Source organism: Nicotiana attenuata, unplaced genomic scaffold, assembly GCF_001879085.1.
Source record: "Nicotiana attenuata strain UT unplaced genomic scaffold, NIATTr2, whole genome shotgun sequence".
NCBI classification, from domain to species: Eukaryota; Viridiplantae; Streptophyta; class Magnoliopsida; order Solanales; family Solanaceae; genus Nicotiana; species Nicotiana attenuata.
In genome coordinates, this window is record NW_017670438.1 from 164,302 (window position 1) to 182,819 (window position 18,518).

At 36.7% G+C, this 18,518-nt stretch overlaps 1 protein-coding gene across 1 annotated transcript in view; it reads left to right on the plus strand.

The window, feature by feature from the left end:
• Positions 1–1,514: 1,514 nt before the first annotated feature.
• Positions 1,515–18,518, plus strand: part of LOC109239414 (nuclear pore complex protein NUP205) — a 35,295-nt gene continuing 18,291 nt past the window's right edge. The window contains exons 1-15 of the mRNA XM_019405980.1: positions 1,515–1,870; positions 2,843–2,938; positions 4,126–4,200; positions 7,032–7,136; positions 7,219–7,329; positions 7,732–7,891; positions 9,085–9,170; positions 9,777–9,899; positions 9,976–10,206; positions 13,587–13,676; positions 13,922–14,083; positions 16,580–16,696; positions 16,799–17,005; positions 18,005–18,106; positions 18,221–18,352. Of these exons, the coding sequence (XP_019261525.1) occupies positions 1,730–1,870; positions 2,843–2,938; positions 4,126–4,200; positions 7,032–7,136; positions 7,219–7,329; positions 7,732–7,891; positions 9,085–9,170; positions 9,777–9,899; positions 9,976–10,206; positions 13,587–13,676; positions 13,922–14,083; positions 16,580–16,696; positions 16,799–17,005; positions 18,005–18,106; positions 18,221–18,352 (1,938 nt within the window). The 5' untranslated portion in view covers positions 1,515–1,729. The remainder of the gene's footprint in view (positions 1,871–2,842; positions 2,939–4,125; positions 4,201–7,031; positions 7,137–7,218; positions 7,330–7,731; positions 7,892–9,084; positions 9,171–9,776; positions 9,900–9,975; positions 10,207–13,586; positions 13,677–13,921; positions 14,084–16,579; positions 16,697–16,798; positions 17,006–18,004; positions 18,107–18,220; positions 18,353–18,518) is intronic.

Genomic DNA, 18,518 nt, shown 5'->3' on the forward strand with positions numbered 1-18,518 from the left:
TTCTCTCTCACCAATGTATTTCGGATCATGCGCTTGGTAAAAGTTCCACCATGTGGAAACGGACAAATATTCCTCTGCCATTTTTTGAATCTACTCTGACATGAAAAAGAAAAAATAGCAGAAAGTCACGGTTAGAAGGCCAATACACACACTGTTTTTGGAAATACAAAACCCTAGCTTTTGTATCAATTTCCCAATATACCACGACAAAAAAAATAGCAATGCATGGACAAATCGACACTTACCAGTACAAGAACCACAACAATAACTACTTCTAAGGCCAACAACAATCAAAAATACTCTTTAAATCAGCCGAATGTTGATGAATGTGAAGAAATAGTTGATGAATATGAAGAAATAGTTGGTGAAAATGTCATTCTCGTCTTCGGATGACGAAGAAACCATAAAAAAACGACGGGTCCATCATGTGCCATTAGGGATTTAAGAAGAGCTTTAGTCATAGAGAAGCGACCTTAATTTTGACGGGTAGGGATTTTGTCATGGGTTAGCAGCCTTAATTTGCCCCATTAAAGTGGGTCGGGTTCGGTTATATTAAAGTAGACCCGTTTGACATGGATTAAATAAACCAGGTGTCAATATTTAATTGGACATTATTACACCTCAGATTTATGTGAATACATGCGCTCTGTTTTTTTGACTGGTATCAGATTTTGTGTTAAAGTGGAACATAATGGGGTTGGAGGGCCAAAATAGAACAAGACTGAGTTAGAGTGCCAAAATGAAAAATTGGGCCAAGTTTAATGGGCTGTCCATGTATTTGGCCAAATGATTAAGACCCTCTTTATATAGTAGAAGAATTCTATTTAAGACATAATTCTAATTATAGAAGCAAATCCCATGATAGGCTAAATAATCGGTCCTGACTCGATACGTGTCGAAATTTCCGCCACGATCCTTTCCCGATCACTGATATCTCGGCTTTCTGTTATTCGACTTAGTATGCTTCCTTCGATCTCGCTCGATCTCCTTCTCGCTTCGGTCTCGATCACGACTGGTCTCGATCTTGATCGGCCATTGATCCACGAGCTTACCAATCCATCTCCGTACCATGGTCCGATATAACCGAGGCCGAGCCTTGATCTGCCACCTCGATTTCGGTTAGTCATACAAAATCTGGCAAGCCCGATTTTGATCATATAGAGGGATGATAGACAAATTTTTGTACACACATCCATTAATAATAAATATTACAAACTGTTTATTTATGAGAATTTGATTTAGTGGTAAGAACGCATGCGTGGATTAAACATATTCAATCAAGTTTCAAGCGTCACTGTCCCTTAAAGATTTCGTAATTATAATAAAAGAAACTCCATATGATTTTCACAATTATAAAACAATACATCAAAATTTAAGCGACGCTCTTCCTATCAAAATCAATACTTACTATATTACTATATAAATTAAAACTAACATTTTAACATTATTATCAAACAACCAATTAAAAATGGAACTAGAACTACAAATATAGAAAAGACTAAAGTCTCGAGGCATAAAAATTAGACCGTTGAACCCGAGACTATAATTTCCCAAAAGAAAAAAAAGCTTGTGCCTTTACTTCTTCTATACAAAAACCCTAAAACTAGGGTTTTTCCCGCCTTCTTCTTCCTCCCATTTCCCTGCTCCAGCGAGAGGAGCACTAAAACTAGGTTTTATCTTTTGTAGTTCCGGCGAACAAAGCTGAAAAGTTGAGATTAACGGAGAAACAATGGTGTCTGCGAAGAATTTGCTATCATTAATCGAATCTACCTTATTGGGACCCACCTCTCCTACGCCATCGCAGCGGATTGAGCTGCTTCACGCCATTCGTCACTCGCTTCCCACTCTCCAAAACCTCCTTTCCTATCCGGTAAACTTCTATACTTTATTTGGTCGATTTTAGTTATATATACATATTTTTTTTTTAACATTATCAGTTAATTTTAACTTGTGATAGCAAGTTAGTTACCGTATTTATCACATTGTCAATTGATGTTTATCATATGAATTTTGTCAGTATTTACCTTAAAAATGACATGATTGTTTAAATATTCACTATCATTGAATTTTAACATGTAATAGCAAGTTAATTATCATATTTAGTAGTTTGCCAATAGATACTTATCATATAAGTTTACTTGTAATTCCCTTAAAGGTGAACTGATTGTGCAAATATTTTCTACACTACCAGTTAATTTTAACCTGTGATAGCGAGTTAGTTACCTTATTTACTGCTAATTGATGCTTATCATATTAATTTACTTGTGATTACCTAAAAAATGGCATGACTGTGTCAATATATCTAGACTGTTGGTGCATAGAACTTAAACTCTTATTTGGTATGTTAGTGTAGCTATTGAACTTAATTTTCACACTGTAAATGTACAGATTCTTTTTACACTGTCGGTGACTTTTTATTTGTGACAAGAAGTTAGTTTCCAGTTTTACCAGATTACCCAATTAGTGCTTATGAACAGATTTACCTGTAATTACCTGATAAGTGACCCGTTTGTTTGAATATTTTTTTATCACTTGACAGTAATATGGAAGAATTATTGTGAAAGAATGACTGTGTTAAGTATTAAGCATGTGGATTTTTGTGTGCATAGATTTGTTGAAATCACGATTGTTCTGGATGGATACGACATGGTTTGCGAAAATTGGTAGTTTCTCAACATGTGAAGAAGTTCATTTCCATTTTCCTAAGTACTTGGTAATTTGTATAATTGCAAGGGATATTGTAATTCAGTTTTCTGAGTTTGTCTGTGTTTAATTATTGAAGTTTTATAGCTTTGTCTAGAGTTCAGTGACCAAGTTCACCTTTCTTCTTCTTAATATGTAGACCCCCAAACCCTCGGATCGAGTTCAAGTCCAGTCCAAAGAAGTGAGGCTTCCGGATTCTGGGCCAATCTCACTGGATGATCAGGATGTTCAAATTGTGAGTTGCATCCCGTGTTGTATTCTCCTTGTGTCCTGTGTAGTTTAATTCATGATCTTTCTTAAAGGATTCTTCTATCATTACTTTCAAATCATCATTATCATTGGGAACATAGAACAGGACAGCCAAAACTTTTTATGCTAAGTTTACTGTTAATGCCTGCTATAAATATTTTCTGAAGAACATAGTGATGTTCTCAAGTTAACTGGCCATGGAAGATAATCTTTAAGGCCATTCCACCCCCAAGAACTGCTTCTTTCACTTGGATTGCCATTCACGAAGCTTGTTTAACTCGAGACAATTTGCAGAAGAGAGGCCCACCGATGTGCCTAGACACGTTTTTGAGTTCAATGGGCTATGCCAGGGAGTTTACACTTGTTTGTGCAGATGGTAGAGACAGTCCTTCTCCAAAGGCAGATAGTTCTAGGATGCTGTTCCTGCTTGCATAATCTGGAATATCTGGCTGGAGAGAAATAAGAGGTGCTTTAATGATAGGAGGGATAGCATTTCACTTGTCATATTGATGTTTAAGAAGTCTCTGTTTATGGGGTAGGAGAGTATTGTATCTGATTTTGACTCTTTGCTAGACCTTCTGCATTCCTTCAATCTATAGAAGGATGCCCTCTTTTCTGATGTAAGTTCTCAGTAGTCAGTACCTTGTTGGTACTTTTTAAAATAAAATCCTACCTTTTCATAGAAAAAGAAGAAGTCTTCACTGGCCTTGCCGGACCGTGTCCTGACCTATTGCAATCCCTAATGTCAAGTCTAGTCTATGTAGGTATGAGATGAATTCAAGCAAGATCTACTGATGCACTTATTGGAGATAGGGATAGGAGAAATATGAGAGTAAGAGGGTGGAGGAAGAGGAAGACAGAGATTACTTAGAGTGAACTAAATAAATTATTGTGGTCACTTCTTGCTTCGTGGTTAATGTTGCCTAGATAGAGAAAAATGTAAGAATTGTATTTGTCTTACCAATCACTATTTCTATTTTTTTCTGGATTAAACTGTGTGTCTGTGTGTGTATATTTATCGATAATGGTGGAGTTTTAAACATATCATAACTGCTTTGTTGCTGAAGAGGGTTCATTCTATATCTCTGTGTGCATATTTTGAAAATTTTCTCTTTTGACATTTGTTCTGGTTTAGCAAGCCATTTGCATAGTCTCATCCTATGTTACCTTTAGGCCCTGAAGTTGAGTGATGATCTACATCTTAATGAAATAGACTCTGTTCGGTTGCTTGTTTCTGCCAACCAAGAGGTATGTCATTCTCTTTACTTGTTTGTCTTGGTGTATTTTGAACATTTTTTGGTAATAATTTTGCTCATTGCGACGAGTAATGTACAATTTATAGGGTTCAAGTTTGCTAAGTGATGGAATTCATTGTAAGAAGTTTGATGATAAAAGAACTAAACAGAAGTCTATAAGCTAAACATGCAGCATCGAATTTAGTATTTAAGTTGTATGCTTCATCCGTCCAATATATCATGGGCAAATTTTTTTCTTTTCAATGTGATGCTATTGTACTTTTTTGTGGCCCTTCCGGCAACACTGCGCCCATGTGACCGTTTCCCGGCGGCGGTGAACCTCTTTGTGGTAGCCGTTTTAGCAGCAATGACCACTATTCCAGTGACCTATTCATCAACTTATTCTGGCATTCCTCTAAATACTTATCAAGCTACTTTAGCACGAATTCAAACTTAATGATTTCATGAAGTTTTGCGTCCACGTACTGTTGAATTTTCAGTAATTGAGAGATTCGTTTCTGTTTTTACTTTAAGAAGCACTTTCTTTTCTTCCTTATATAAAAAGAAGCACTTTCTTTTCTTGTGCGATTATCAGCCACTATCCAACGGGAAAACTGCAACTTCGATTTTCTTCTCGTTGATTATTCCTCAGCAATTGTACAATTTAGGCATCTCCATCTCAAAAAATTGTACAATTTAGGCATCTTTGATGAGGTATATATTGATGTTATAAGATTAGAGCCGTGTATACTAGTGATATCCAAAATGTAGAGAGCCTATTGACAGTCTAGTTTGAGGGGCCATAATGACAGTCTAGAAGAGCATTGACAATATTGTGTAAATATTTTTAAATGTTATGTTATAATATCCAGATTTCAAAACTTTGAATTTTTTTAAAGTTAAAAAGAAAAGCTTTCTTGTATGCTCATGGACAATTCCAATGAGAGTTTCTCCTTTTTTCTTTTCACATAACCTATTGTGTATTCGTTGTTATTTGATTGGTAAACCATAATCCCTCATCCTTGCAACAAATCCATCCTCTAGCAAGGTTTTTGATCTGAAGAGTGTTCTTTTTTACTTTATCTCTCCACCATTCAATTTGAAAGGTACTCTCCATTGCTTCATATCCCATCGCTAATGTGTTTAATGAACCCAAAATGAATCAAGGCTGAACGTGATTGGTGCTTGTGTCCTCATTTTGTTAATTCTTCTTTACGTTGTTAGAATCCGTTGGGCTGAAGCAGTGGAGCTGTTCTTTTGAGGTCTTAACTGGATTGTCCTTCCCGGTTTGACGATCAGCATTGGGCCTCTTTAACTTTGGCCGATCCTTTTCTCACTTCTTAGCCTCTTACTTGTAGCCTAAGTCGGTACCTCTGCACTAACTCAATTGTCTAAATCTGAAATTCGAGGTCAGTTTGTGTTTCAATAACTCTTTTGTATTGTAATTTTGAATGTTGGACTCTGTTTATGCCTCCTTAGTGGAAATTTTCAGTGTTTTCCTCGTTTATTCCTCTCCGGTATTGGAAAATTGGCCTTGCTTTCCTTTCTGAACAATTGTTTTTGCCGCCTCTAGTGTCTGTCTTTATTGGAATAATGTAGTCTCACTGACCCTCGTGCATTGTGATCATCGACTCGATAGTTTCTTTCTAGCTACCACCAGCAGTTGCACCTGGGATTGATTTTTATAGCTCCTTGTATCTTTGTTTTGGGGAAGCCTCAAGTTCTCTCACCTTTTAAACAGTTGGTTTGACCAAAGGTGTAGCTGAAGTCTTATTAGTCTCTTTTTCACAGCTCTAGTATGGTGTTTGGCAATGATAAAAAGTGCTTAAAAGCACTAACTTTTAGGCATAAAAAGTACAAAAATAAGCCAAAAGCCAAAAGTTGGGTATTACTAACTTATGGCTTTTGGCTTTTAGCTTAAAAGCTACTTTTAATAAGCCAATCCAAACACCCTCTAGGTTGTTGATTGACTTGATGCAACTGGCAATTCGAGACCACCAGTCTATAATAGAGAATTTCCATCATTCTCCCTTTTCCTTTGATCTTGATGGGAATGAAAAATTGAGATATATCTCATTCATGTCTCTCAGCTTGATGCTGGCCGAGAGTCCCACTTAGCTTTAACTCATCTTTCCATTTCGTCCTTGCTGGCTACCTCCGATGAGATTTCACCATAACGACCAATCAAGAGATTTTTTAGGAGATCACTGTTGACTTCCCTTGAGATTGCGTCGGCAAATGTCAAATTCTTCCTCTCCCTTGCATGTATGAACTTTTGATCTTCTATCTATTGGAACATCGTCGAGGTTGGACGTTATTTTTAGAAACAATGCATTACAAGCAACTCCCTCTTTCTACAAATTTCTCAATCGTGCTCTCAAATTAGTCCACCCAGTGTTGAGTCTTAGATTTGGAATGATCTAGACGCTCTTTTCTTCCATTACGGAGCTTCCACCCTTAAAAATCTGCCAAAAGAGTTGAAGTTCCGTGTCACATGATATTCATAAAGATCAGGTGTTCTGTTCTGGTTCCGCTAGATTTATCCTTCTTCAATGCTTGCTTTGATGTATCACAATCCCATCAGTAGTTTGAACTGTCTAGAGATTCTGTTCACTGAGCCATGTGTGTCTATGTATGACGTTGACTGCTCAATAATCTGAACGTGTCAATGAATAAGGTTTTTCTCTCTCTAGACATCTCTCTGACTTAAATACATATGGTTTTTGGAGTTGGATTGGGTTTTTAACCACCACCTCCTAAGTTCCTTTCGGCACAAATTTTATCTTATGTTACTTTTTTTTTGACCAATTTTCGCCCTCACTTTCCAATTGTTGATGCATGCAGTGGGGATTATTGGGACGTGAGCCATTAGAGATATTCCGCCTTGCAGCTGGACTGTGGTATACAGAGAGAAGAGATCTTATAACAGCACTTTACACACTGTTGAGGGTATAACTCATTCTCAGTTTCAAGGAATGAAGATTTATCTCTTGTTATCTGCTTGTTAGATATGACTAAAGTGATTTTGCAGGCTGTTGTCCTTGACCAAGGACTTGAACCTGATCTTGTGGCAGATGTTCAGAGATTTTTGGACGATCTCATTAATGCTGGTGTTAGAAAGCGGTTGATTTCTCTCATAAAGGTTGTTATATTAACTTTATTTGTCTTTCATGTCTATTCCTTTGAGTTACATCTTTTCATTTTTTGAGAATCTTCAGAGCTTAGATAGAGATTTTTCTTTTCCGATGAGTGTCTTATTTGTGTATGTTTTCCTTCAACTCAATCATTGTTTGAGTTTTTCACTATTAGTTTAAAGTGTGAAAAATTCATGTTTTTGCTGGAAAGTATTTTCCACTGCCCTGTTCCCTATTAAACTGACTCAATACTTTACCTTATCAATTAAAAAAAACTGAGAATGTTCCTTAAGTGCACGTGATCATGTGAAACTTGAGATGATAATTTGTTCGCTGTTCATTTTGACAGAATGAGGTGAATGAATATATGCTGATGGTTTCTTGATATTATATCTTGAGTATACTTGTAGGAACTCAATCGCGAGGAACCAGCCGGTTTAGGGGGGCCTAACTGTGAACGCTATATTCTTGATTCAAGAGGAGCATTGGTGGAAAGGAGGGCTGTTGTTTCCAGGGAAAGGCTCATTCTGGCTCATTGCCTTGTCCTTTCTGTTTTGGTTGTCCGTGCAAGTACGTTATGAATGGTTATGTTTTGATCTTCTCTTTCTTTGTTCACTCAAAAAATCATAGAAGATATTTTTTATTAGGACATACATATAGTAGCTCTGTTATTTTTATTTTTGATTGCGCGGGTTAGTAAATGAGTTGCTACATTATGATTTGCAGTTTATGTGCACTCCAGAAAGGATATAGTTAAGCAAGTGTATTTTTTTGATTAGGAGTTGCTCTTTTAGCTCCCTGTTTGTGCTTAAGACTGTTTTGCTATGCCTTTCTGTTTCTAGGCTTCTATCGTTTTTGTGCATCATCAAATGGTAAAATGGAGCTGCATTATAATGAGGGCTTATCCTTTCTTCATTCTATTTGGGCTTTTGCATGGTTTCGGGTAAAGATGTTTGTGCCTTAGATGATTTCAGGGTAAATCCTATATTGGACCATTTGGAGGGTTAATCATTCATATATTTTTCTTTTAATTCTTCATGGCTGGTTACAACTTGTTTGTGCATAACCAAAATGAGTTTTCATGTTCAAGAGGCCTGATGTTTTATACTATGAACGCTTAGCTAACCTAGTTTAGTCACATTGTTATAGAAGAATCCATGGTCATAATATCAGCCCTATGTTTCTGAAGTTATACACTGTATGCTAATAAATGTTAGTTTAATATTTTTGAAGTTATTTATGTTGGAGTTCAACCATTCCTTATCTGCTATATGTGCTTGTCTGGCCTTATTTTTCTGCATATGACGCCAAAATGGAAGCGAGAACATCCTGAATGTGCTTTTGCATTGGAATAGAAGAGACTGGATTCATTCTATTTTTAAATTAACGTTGTGGTTTTCCCCTTACCAACTGCCCAAGCCTCGGTGGGCAGAATTACCTGGTACCAGTGCTGGTAGGAGGTAGAAGTTACTGGTCTGAACTCTGCCGTTATAAAAAAGAAATGTAGTGGTTCTCCCCGTTATGCTTTGTTGTATGACTTTGCCCCCCTGAATGGATGTACTTTTACTGGAGCTTCCAATGTGCTTTGAACAGCAGAAAATGAAGCAATGTTCCTTAGCCAGTGTTTCTGTTTTCAATGTAGTCAGGAAAAAGCGTATATACGTGGACAGCTCCACACTTTGTTTATCTCTTTAACAGCAATATAGTTATTCTGAAATTTTCTCTTTTACCACTGAAAAGTAACTATCTATTTCTTTTTGTAGGCCCTAAAGATGTGAAGGATGTCTTTTCTGCTCTAAAGGATAGTGCAGCAGGGCTTAGTGGTGGCACTGACACTTTAAGGCTTCAGGTTTTCGCAGCTTCTGGCCATGGTTCTCTCAAGCTTAATGATGAATAATTGGTTATGAAATTGAAAAGAGTAATATTGTGGATGGTTGAGCTAGGAAATTAAGCATTAGATCTTATGCATTTAATTGATGGTCCTTTTTTTAGCTGTATCTTTTCACATAAGAACCATGTAGCTTCTCCAAGTGCCACTTTATTCTCACTTGTCATTTCTTATTAACTTAATTTGTTAACCCTCTTGATATATATATGTACAATATATATACATATATTTTAAAGGAACCCTCTTGATAGATATCAAACTACGTGAAGATCATATTTCATTTTCGCCAGAATTGGATTTTAAAGTTCTGCCTGTTTCTATATGCCATCTCATCTTTTGTGCTGTTTAGAGGTTCCAAATCTTCTGATTCTGTGGTTTTTGGCTCTATGATTATCCAGCTTTAGATTTTCTTTTCATTCTCCGTTTCTTTTTCAAATGCTGAATAGAGGACAGAAAGGAAGTATTTCTATCTTGTCTGCATGCCATGTACCCTCCAGCTATCCTTTTTCTTATTCTTCAGTATTTTGCTCTATACTTGTATCTGATCCTGCTTTGAAAAAACTGCAGATAACATATAGTCTTCTCTTCTCTCTTGTGGTGGCCCTCATATCAGATGCATTGAGTGCAGTACCTGATAAAACACCTGTCTTGTCTTGTGATGCTTCCTTTAGGCATGGATTCCAGGAATCTGTAAGCAGACAAACATTTTAAATGTTTGACACCAACATTGTGTCATTTTCAAAACCCTCTATCACTTTTCTTCTAGGTAATGGTCGCCGGGAATGATCCTGTTGTTGAGGGCTATGTTGATTGCTTAAGGAGTTCGTGGGTTGTACATCTAATGTTAATACATGACGGGCTTGATGCAAAAGACACAGCAGCAAGTGCTTCATCAAATAATGATATAAGGAACATCTATTCATGCTTGGAAGTTATATTCTCCAACAATGTCTTCCAGTCCTGGCTGAATAAGATCCTCCTAACTCCTGCCTATCAGGTGAAAAGTGACTTCTTGTATCTGATTAAGGAACTGCTGATTGTTTTTCTTAGCCATTCTCCTTACCACTCATTGTTTTGGCTCTGATCATGACATTTGATTTACTTGTCATATTATCTTGTTGACGAGTTCTTACCCGCCATTATGACTAAGTTTTTCTCATTGATCAACCATAGTATGTAGTTTGTAATTAGAGTCAGTCTGATTCTTTATTAAGAATTATCATTATTCTCATTGGCATTGGTAATGGCATTCCCCTGTTGTTTATTTTGTTCCAAGACAAATATGCAATTTTGCTATAATCAATGTAGGACAAATCTGAATGTGCTACTTTGGGATTAGGTTATGGTTGAGGAGTGAAGGAAAACGTTTAAGCTATAGTAACTTGGTAATGGTAAGAGTAGTTGATGGTTTGCAGCGCACAAGAAAATTTGATTATGTTAATGTGTACGTAATGTATTCTATTTCTTGTGGCTTTGGGAGTCTCTCGGTAGCAACAGCTAGCGTTGTTTGTCCTGAGTGTTTCTGACCAAGCAAAGATAGTGAATTTGCTGGCCAAGGATTTAGAGGTGCTGGGGAAATTGAACGACGAGGATGGGATAAAGTTCTGGTGATCACTCCTGGCTGTTTCTGGTCCGGGAGAATGATTTCGATGGGGAAGGAAGAGATCCAAACTGAATGCTTGGACAAATTGAATAATGTTTTGATCATTTCTCCTGTATGAGGTACTGCTTCGGAATTAGCGGTAGTGCTTGCGAGTGTGAGACACATTGGAATGATATGTTCAAGCGGTGCAGAATGGATATTGAAGTTTCTATAGCCGATCCCAACTTAGTTTGCGATCTAGGCTCTGTTACCAGTCTCAAAAGAATGTTTGCGGTTTAGGCTTAATTGTTGTTGCTGGTGCACTATGAACTGGCATCCAGAGCGATAAGGGGAGAAAAAGCAAGATAAAAACATGATCAGCTGATGTTTCCTTAATTTCTAGTGCTGCCGATTCGTTCCCAAGTATTTATTTCTTTGTTTTTCAAGAATGATATACAGATACCTTTGGAGATGTATGAACCAGAACAACATTTTTATTATTTAAGGCAAATGAAAGTCTTCTTTCGCGCTCCCTTTGGGTTCTAATTGTCTTGTTTTTAAGTAACCATATATTTTCAAAAGTAGGGAAAACGGCCAAAAGGAAAAACATAGATGAAATGTGGAGGAAACATAGGGCTAATAATTGAAGAATCCGAGTATTAACGAAAGAGCTGTGAATAATTTGAAATGGAGTAGGACATTAGATTTACTTATGTCCTAAAATTTTATTTGGGCGCATAACGAGTAACTTCCTATTGGCTCAAAGCCTCGAGATATTTTTAATAGGTGAATGACTTTGTAATTGGTCATGTGAAGATATAGGGAGGAAGAGAGTGCTCATTGAATTGGTTGAATAACAATGTATAAGAAGGGCTCCGTATATGGGAGTCTTGAACTATGTATATTATTGTAACTAGTAATTCACTCTTTAACTGATTTAAGTAATTTATTCTATTGCTAAATACAAAATATTTTAGGTATTGTAGGGAAAATATTACTCCATTTTTCCTTTATGTATGACCCCTTACCTTTTTAATTTGTTAAAAAAAAGAATGATACTTGCCTATATTTTGAAATATTTTAATTTTAAACTTCTCATTTTTCCTTAATGATATGCTTTTATAGCCATAGAAATGTATGGTATGTTTAAGACCGCAAGTTCTTAGGGCTCTTTTTGATAATGTGTTTCTCATTTGAGCATTAATTGCGGTCATTGCTATGGAAAGTTGTCACTTTTGGAGACTTACACCTTGAGTACCCCAAGGAAAATGGCTTCCATGGCCTTGTGGGGTGTGGTATGTCTAACTGGTGTCTTTTAATTCTTAAATTTAATTTCCTTCTTTTTTTCAGTTTTCCTTTTTTCAGGAAGTTCGAAACTATTAATCTTCCTTAAATGAGTACGAGCTTTGTGTTCAGAAATGTTATATAGTTGTCCCACTAGTTCTCCTGAAACTAAGAGCCCATTTGGCCATAAAAAAAGATACATTTTTTCGAAATCTTTTTCACTTTTTTTCGAAATCAGTATTTGGCCATGAAATTTTCGATTTTCACTTGAAGATGAATTTCGGAATTTTTCGAAAATTTGAAAAACTCCATAATTTTCACTTCAGATCACTCACAAAAATTCAATAACAGCCCAAAATTATATTTATGTCCAAACACAATTCTAATTTTCAAATGCCATTTTCACTTGAATTTTTTTTCACTTTTTTCCGAAATTTTATAATTCTTATGTCCAAGCGCCCACTAAAGGCCAACCAGCATATACCCAATATATGAATCTAATGCTTTTAGGAAACAACATTGGGATTTAATAGGAATCTGTTAGACTTGGGAAATGATATTTTGGAATGTGTGTCTAAAATAGCAAAAGGTGTTTTACATATGTCCGATGGTTTTTATGTGTAATAGCTCGGGTGAAGAAGTGGACCATCTTCTTTTACATTGTTGGGTAGCATCTCACTTGTGGTCGGAAACTTTGTGTTCAGATCCTTCAAAGATGTCACCGGGTGTGTGTCCGGTCATTCAAAGGCTTTGCATTTTTTTGGAGGATGTGACACGGATGCGGCGGTTTTTTTGAGGATCCGAGCAACATAGCTAGAAAACACTAGGATGGTTTGGAATTTAGTGGGTGATGCCAACTGTTAAAGAGTGATGTTTAGCTGGACTTTTAGGAGACGTAAGAGAAGACCCATGGCGTGGGATGTTTCTTCACTAGCACTTATATGGGCCGCATGAGTGCAATAGAAGAGTTTAGAAGGAGTAGAGAATGATTTTGTACCCTTCAAGTAGCCTCTTATTCCTTATTTCTTTTGGTGCACTCACGGGGTTCTTATAGTAGAGAAGATTGGCTCTCGTTCATAGAAAACCACATATTTTTGTTAGGTTTTCTACTTTTTGGTATGCTACTTGTATACAAGCTTTTCCCCCCTTCATTAATAAAATTTATTACTTTATCCAAAGAAAAACAAAAACTGGCAAAAGACCTCATCACTTTAATGCTTCCCGGTTTCCGCATAATGTACTGATTATTGGTTGCTAGCCTACTGCCACTTCTTAGGTAATTTATGTTGCTATTTCTTTTTTGTTCACTGTCTCAATGCCTTGTGATCATTCACCTAGCCGTAAGATATTTTATTCCTGTAGCTTGTCATGTATAGATGGCAGCATATAATTTTGAGCTGTATAACAATAGATGTTACTGGTAGCAGATTATGCTAGTTGGTTGACTAAATTTTTATCTGTGTAGTCCTTCCATTTTGTAATTATCTCAAGTTTATTATTTTCATCGGCAGAATGACGATGAGGATATGATCTACATGTACAATGCTTATTTGCACAAGATGATAACTTGCCTTTTGTCTCATCCACTGGCCAAGGACAAGGTCTGTTTAATTTCTTTTCTGCAGTGATTCTAGTTTCTTTTGAGGATAGATGGTTGAAATTGCCTCTAAAAAAGAAGTTATGTTTGTTATTTCCTCCCAATTATGCACTTTATTTCTTTTTAAGGCGTGATGTGCAGTTAAAGGAGTCCGAATCATACTTTGCTTGCTGTCCATTTACCAAAGTGCGAAGTTAGAAATTGGTGTCTTCCTCATTTCCTTTCAATTTTTACTCTCTTTTATTACAGGTTAAAGAAGCAAAAGAGAAGGCTATGTCGGCACTTAGTCCGTACCGCTTGTCTACTTCACATGATTATACTGTGGATGGAATTGGACATTTTCAAAATGCCACTGAACCAGCGCCACAAACTTTTGTCTCTCTCTTGGAGTTTGTGAGTGAAATTTATCAGGTTAGTGCCGTTTGCTGTTTCTTTTTTCCTGGGCGGGGAGTTTTCATCTTGGGTAGGCGGTGTTAACTTATCGTTTTTTGTCTGATGCTGATGATCTCTTTGTGTTGGAGTCTTCTGTTACAAAGTGGGTTGTTTGGGGAAGACATTATCAATGTTCGCTGTTCGCTGTACTAGTAGTCTCTGAGCTATTGAGTTTTGCCTGGTTTCTTAGTTTAAGCACTGGAAAGACCTAACTATGCTGTTACCGCAATCAGTAAATGATTTAAGACTATCTTGGGGTATAACCAAGCATAGGCAACATAAATAAAGACTTCAGCTTCTTTTTGACGAGGCACAATAACGCAAAATGGCTGCCCTTGCTCAATTTGGCTGACATTGAGCTGAAGTTTTCCTTGTATGGGAGTCTTTTGTTACATACAATGTTATCAAAGGCTCGGTTGAGTAGCAATTAAACCCTGAAGCTCAGTTAAAACCAAGTTATGCGCTTCGCCTTGCTTAGGTGGCACTTCAATGTTGGTGGTAAGGTGATAAGGATGACCTCATCACCCAGGGACTCCTCTTTAAGTGATCATCAATAGACAAAATAGTGATGGTAAACTAATATATTAATTGTTAAAAAACGTTATGGATGAAATTGTAATAAGCTATAATAAGAGAGTAATAATTTAGTATAAGAAAACTAGCCAAATTAAAAATTAAACTACGTTTGTCCCCCTGAATCAAAAGTTAAAAATGGGTTTTAAACTTGATGGGCATGATTTTTACTTCGTATATTGTGCTTATTATAATTTTTTTTTCAAATTATTTTATCCAAACAATAAATGTTTGTGTTTGTTGTTCTTTTTCTTGCATTACATATATAAATTTCTTTTTTTTTTCATTAGTCCCATTCTTTTTTTTCCATTAGTGGACCTTTGTTGTAGATGTTAAACATTGATGTTCACCGTACCTATGGTCTCTGAGATATTGAGCTTGCCTGGTTTCTTTATTTAAGCACTTCAACAGATTTAGCGCCTATGCTGTTAGCAGCAGTGGTATTAAAAGCCATTGCTTCGTTGTTTAAAGCGACGTCAAACAAGGAGTTTTTCCTTCATGGCAATGCCATGCACTTCAAAGAAGTGTGTACTTCAAATAATGACGCATAAAGCGATCCAAAAAACAAAGCATTGTTTTTTGAATCTCAATTTTGAGTTGTTGGATTTATATTGCTATTATTGTATGTTGGATGCTAAATTTAGTTATTTTAATTGCACTTTGATTATTATAGTACTTAATTCAAGTATGTTTGGTCTTTTCTATATTTTCCATAGTTGTTTGGTTACTTGAAAGAGTCTTATATTCAAAATTGCTTTGCTATATTAAGGAATGATTTAAGACTATCATGGGGTAGAACTAAGCGTAGGGCATAGGCAACAAAAATAAAGACTAGAATTCTTTTTTGATAAGTTAGGTAGTTAGCCTCACTAAGAGAGTGCTGAAGTATGTACTGAGAGTGAGGGCCATCTTTCTTATAACTATGTACTATCTAATTCTCTAAGTAAAAGTTAGTATCTACTTTTTGAGCCCCTAAAGATCCTCAAATGTATGCCCAAGTGATTGCTAGAATAGACCATGAAAAGCGTGCTTGTGTACTGTATCAACCGATACTTTTAAACATCATATTTTAGGCTGTTAAAGGGAAGTCGATCTGCACTATTGCATGACTCCTTATTACAAGGTAATCTATCTGCTTAAACCTGTTACGAAGTGAGATTGACCCATTCCAGTAGATGTTTTATGTGGTTTTTGAAGGCCGTTAAGGATTGTTTTATTGACGTCGTGGTACATGGTCTGCATTGTCTTGAGGTTATTTTAGTGAGTATCCGTTAAGAATGAGTTTGTGACGAAACTAAAGTTGTGGCATCACAATCAATGAAGTTGGAATTAAAGCCCTGGAAGATCAAGACCTTATGGTGTGACTTAGTGGTCGATGAAATGGGTGCAAACCTTGAAAAGCAGGGTTTAAATCCATTAGAGATAAAAAAAACACTAACTTATTTCTTCCCGCCTAGCTAAGCTTTAGTAGGTAGAGTTACTCCGTACCTGCGTTGGTGGGAGGTAGTAAATACTCGGTGGAATAATCGAGGTGCGCAGATGCTGGACCGTGTACTGCCGTTATTAAAAAAAAAAAAGAAAGCAACGGAAGACCAAGATTCAGATCCCAGCAGAAACAGAATTGCTGGGTTATTTCTTCCCATCTGCCTAAGCTTTGGTGGGGCGTTGGTTATGCTGTACTGATAGGAAGATACAAATATCCAATGAAAACTGTCAAGAGGCATGCAAGATGGCCCTCTCACAACTCACAACTATTATTTTAAAAGAAGTTAAAAAACATGAAATTGTGGAGACAGAAGTTACAAATTGCTTCTTCTTCTTCTTCCATCTTTCTTGTGTTCTTTTTCCCTGTATGATTGTTATCGTCTTACTTTGACTTCTTTGTCTGTGTTCTTTCATTAGAGAGAACCCGAGTTGCTGTCTGGTAATGATGTTCTGTGGACATTTGTCAACTTTGCCGGGGAGGATCACACTAACTTCCAAACACTTGTAGCATTTTTGAGAATGCTGAGTACCTTGGTAAGTAAGTTTGGCGATATTGTCAAGTTGGTAAAAGTTTCATACCTTCTAATGATAAGCATGCATCAACTAAGTCTTGTGATTGTCATGCATCTAACCCAGGCTTCTGGTGCTGAGGGTGCTTCCAAAGTTTTTGAGTTACTTCAGGGAAAGACATTCCGTTCTATCGGATGGAGCACTTTATTTGATTGTTTATCAATTTATGAGGAAAAGTTCAAACAAGCTGTGCAAAGTCCTGGCGCAGTTTTGCCAGAGATACAGGAAGGAGATGCCAAAGCACTTGTTGCTTACTTGAATGTTCTGCAAAAGGTGAGTGATATTACTGGCCTAGCTCATTTTTGTCTATGTTCTTTACAGTTTTCACTTTATAGACTAGAATGCAGTGTGGTGGAAACGTTATCTCCTTTGTGTCTCAACTAATTTCATGTCTTGTTTTTGGGGAGCTTTGCGTGGGAACATATCTTCAGTTACATATTCAAAAGTACCTAGGTATTTAGCCGCCACGAAGTCTGAAACTATTCCGCGTTTTATATGTGTACTACTTTGGCTTCATGTAAAAACATCACGCTGCACTCTTTCTGTGAAAAATAATCGATAATCAGTTTTTGATGGGAAGCCCTAGTTGTTTCTAATGAATGTTGGGAACTATAAACTGCAAAGCTGGTGCTTAAATTAATTTTATAATATCTTAGAGAATTGGATAACATAATAGGCTCCTGATATTTCTTTAATCAGTTAATTTTTAATTCACAGTTAATTTTCTCAACTTTTTTTTGATAAGGAGAATCCCTGAGGGCCAGCAGTGCTAGGTTTGAACCTCGGTGGATAATGGGCCTGGCCCTCTACCCTTCTCCACTCCACTTAAATATCATGCTTTTGTCTACTTTAGGATTCGAACCCGTGACGTGCGCCTACACATGTACCACTAGACTAAAACCCTGGGGACTGGGGGCAGTTAATTTTCTCAACATAACCTACTTATAGTTAGTGTGGTCTAAGAAATTTTGTAAGATGCTAATTGTTTTGATAGCAGGTTAGAGATAATAGAGGTACCTCTGTTTAGCTAAAAAGGCCTGTGGAGGAACAGCTTTTTACCTCAACTAAACCCTATAATGCACTGAGATAGAAATGAAATAACATTTTGTATGGAAGGTCATGGATTTTTCTCTCTCAAGTGATTAATCAAGAGATCTCTTAACATCGATTTTGATTTATTTTTAGGAGATTGTAATGGAAATTCAGTCTATGTACGTTTTTCTGCTCAGGTGCGCGGATATAACAGACTTGAGATGATTTTTTGTGGTGCAGGTTGTTGAAAACGCGAATCCCGTAGAAAGGAAGAATTGGTTCCCTGATATTGAGCCGTTGTTCAAGCTCCTTGGTTATGAAAATGTCCCTCCCTATCTCAAGGTAAGTCGTCTATTTTCTTGTCTCTTTTGGTTTAGTTCGCTCTTTCAGTTTCATGCTTATATGTTGCCACTAAGTTCTGCTACTTATTATTTTTGTACTACCTGTGATTAATAGGGTGCGCTAAGAAATGCGATAGCTACTTTTGTTCAAGTATCACCAGTTATGAAAGATACAACTTGGAGGTATTTAGAGCAATATGATCTACCTGTAGTTGTTGGGAATACAACACAACCCTTGACACCACAGGTTGGTGTGTCTGTGTTATTTTATCTGCTTGGCAGTCTCCGTGTCTTATTTTTTATATATAATAAAGTAATCATTTTTTAATAAAGTTGGGAAAATCCCGTGTACAAGAGGTCAATCTGTTTTATTAAGTAGAGCTCGATTGTGTTGGATCTGTATTGCTGGGGGG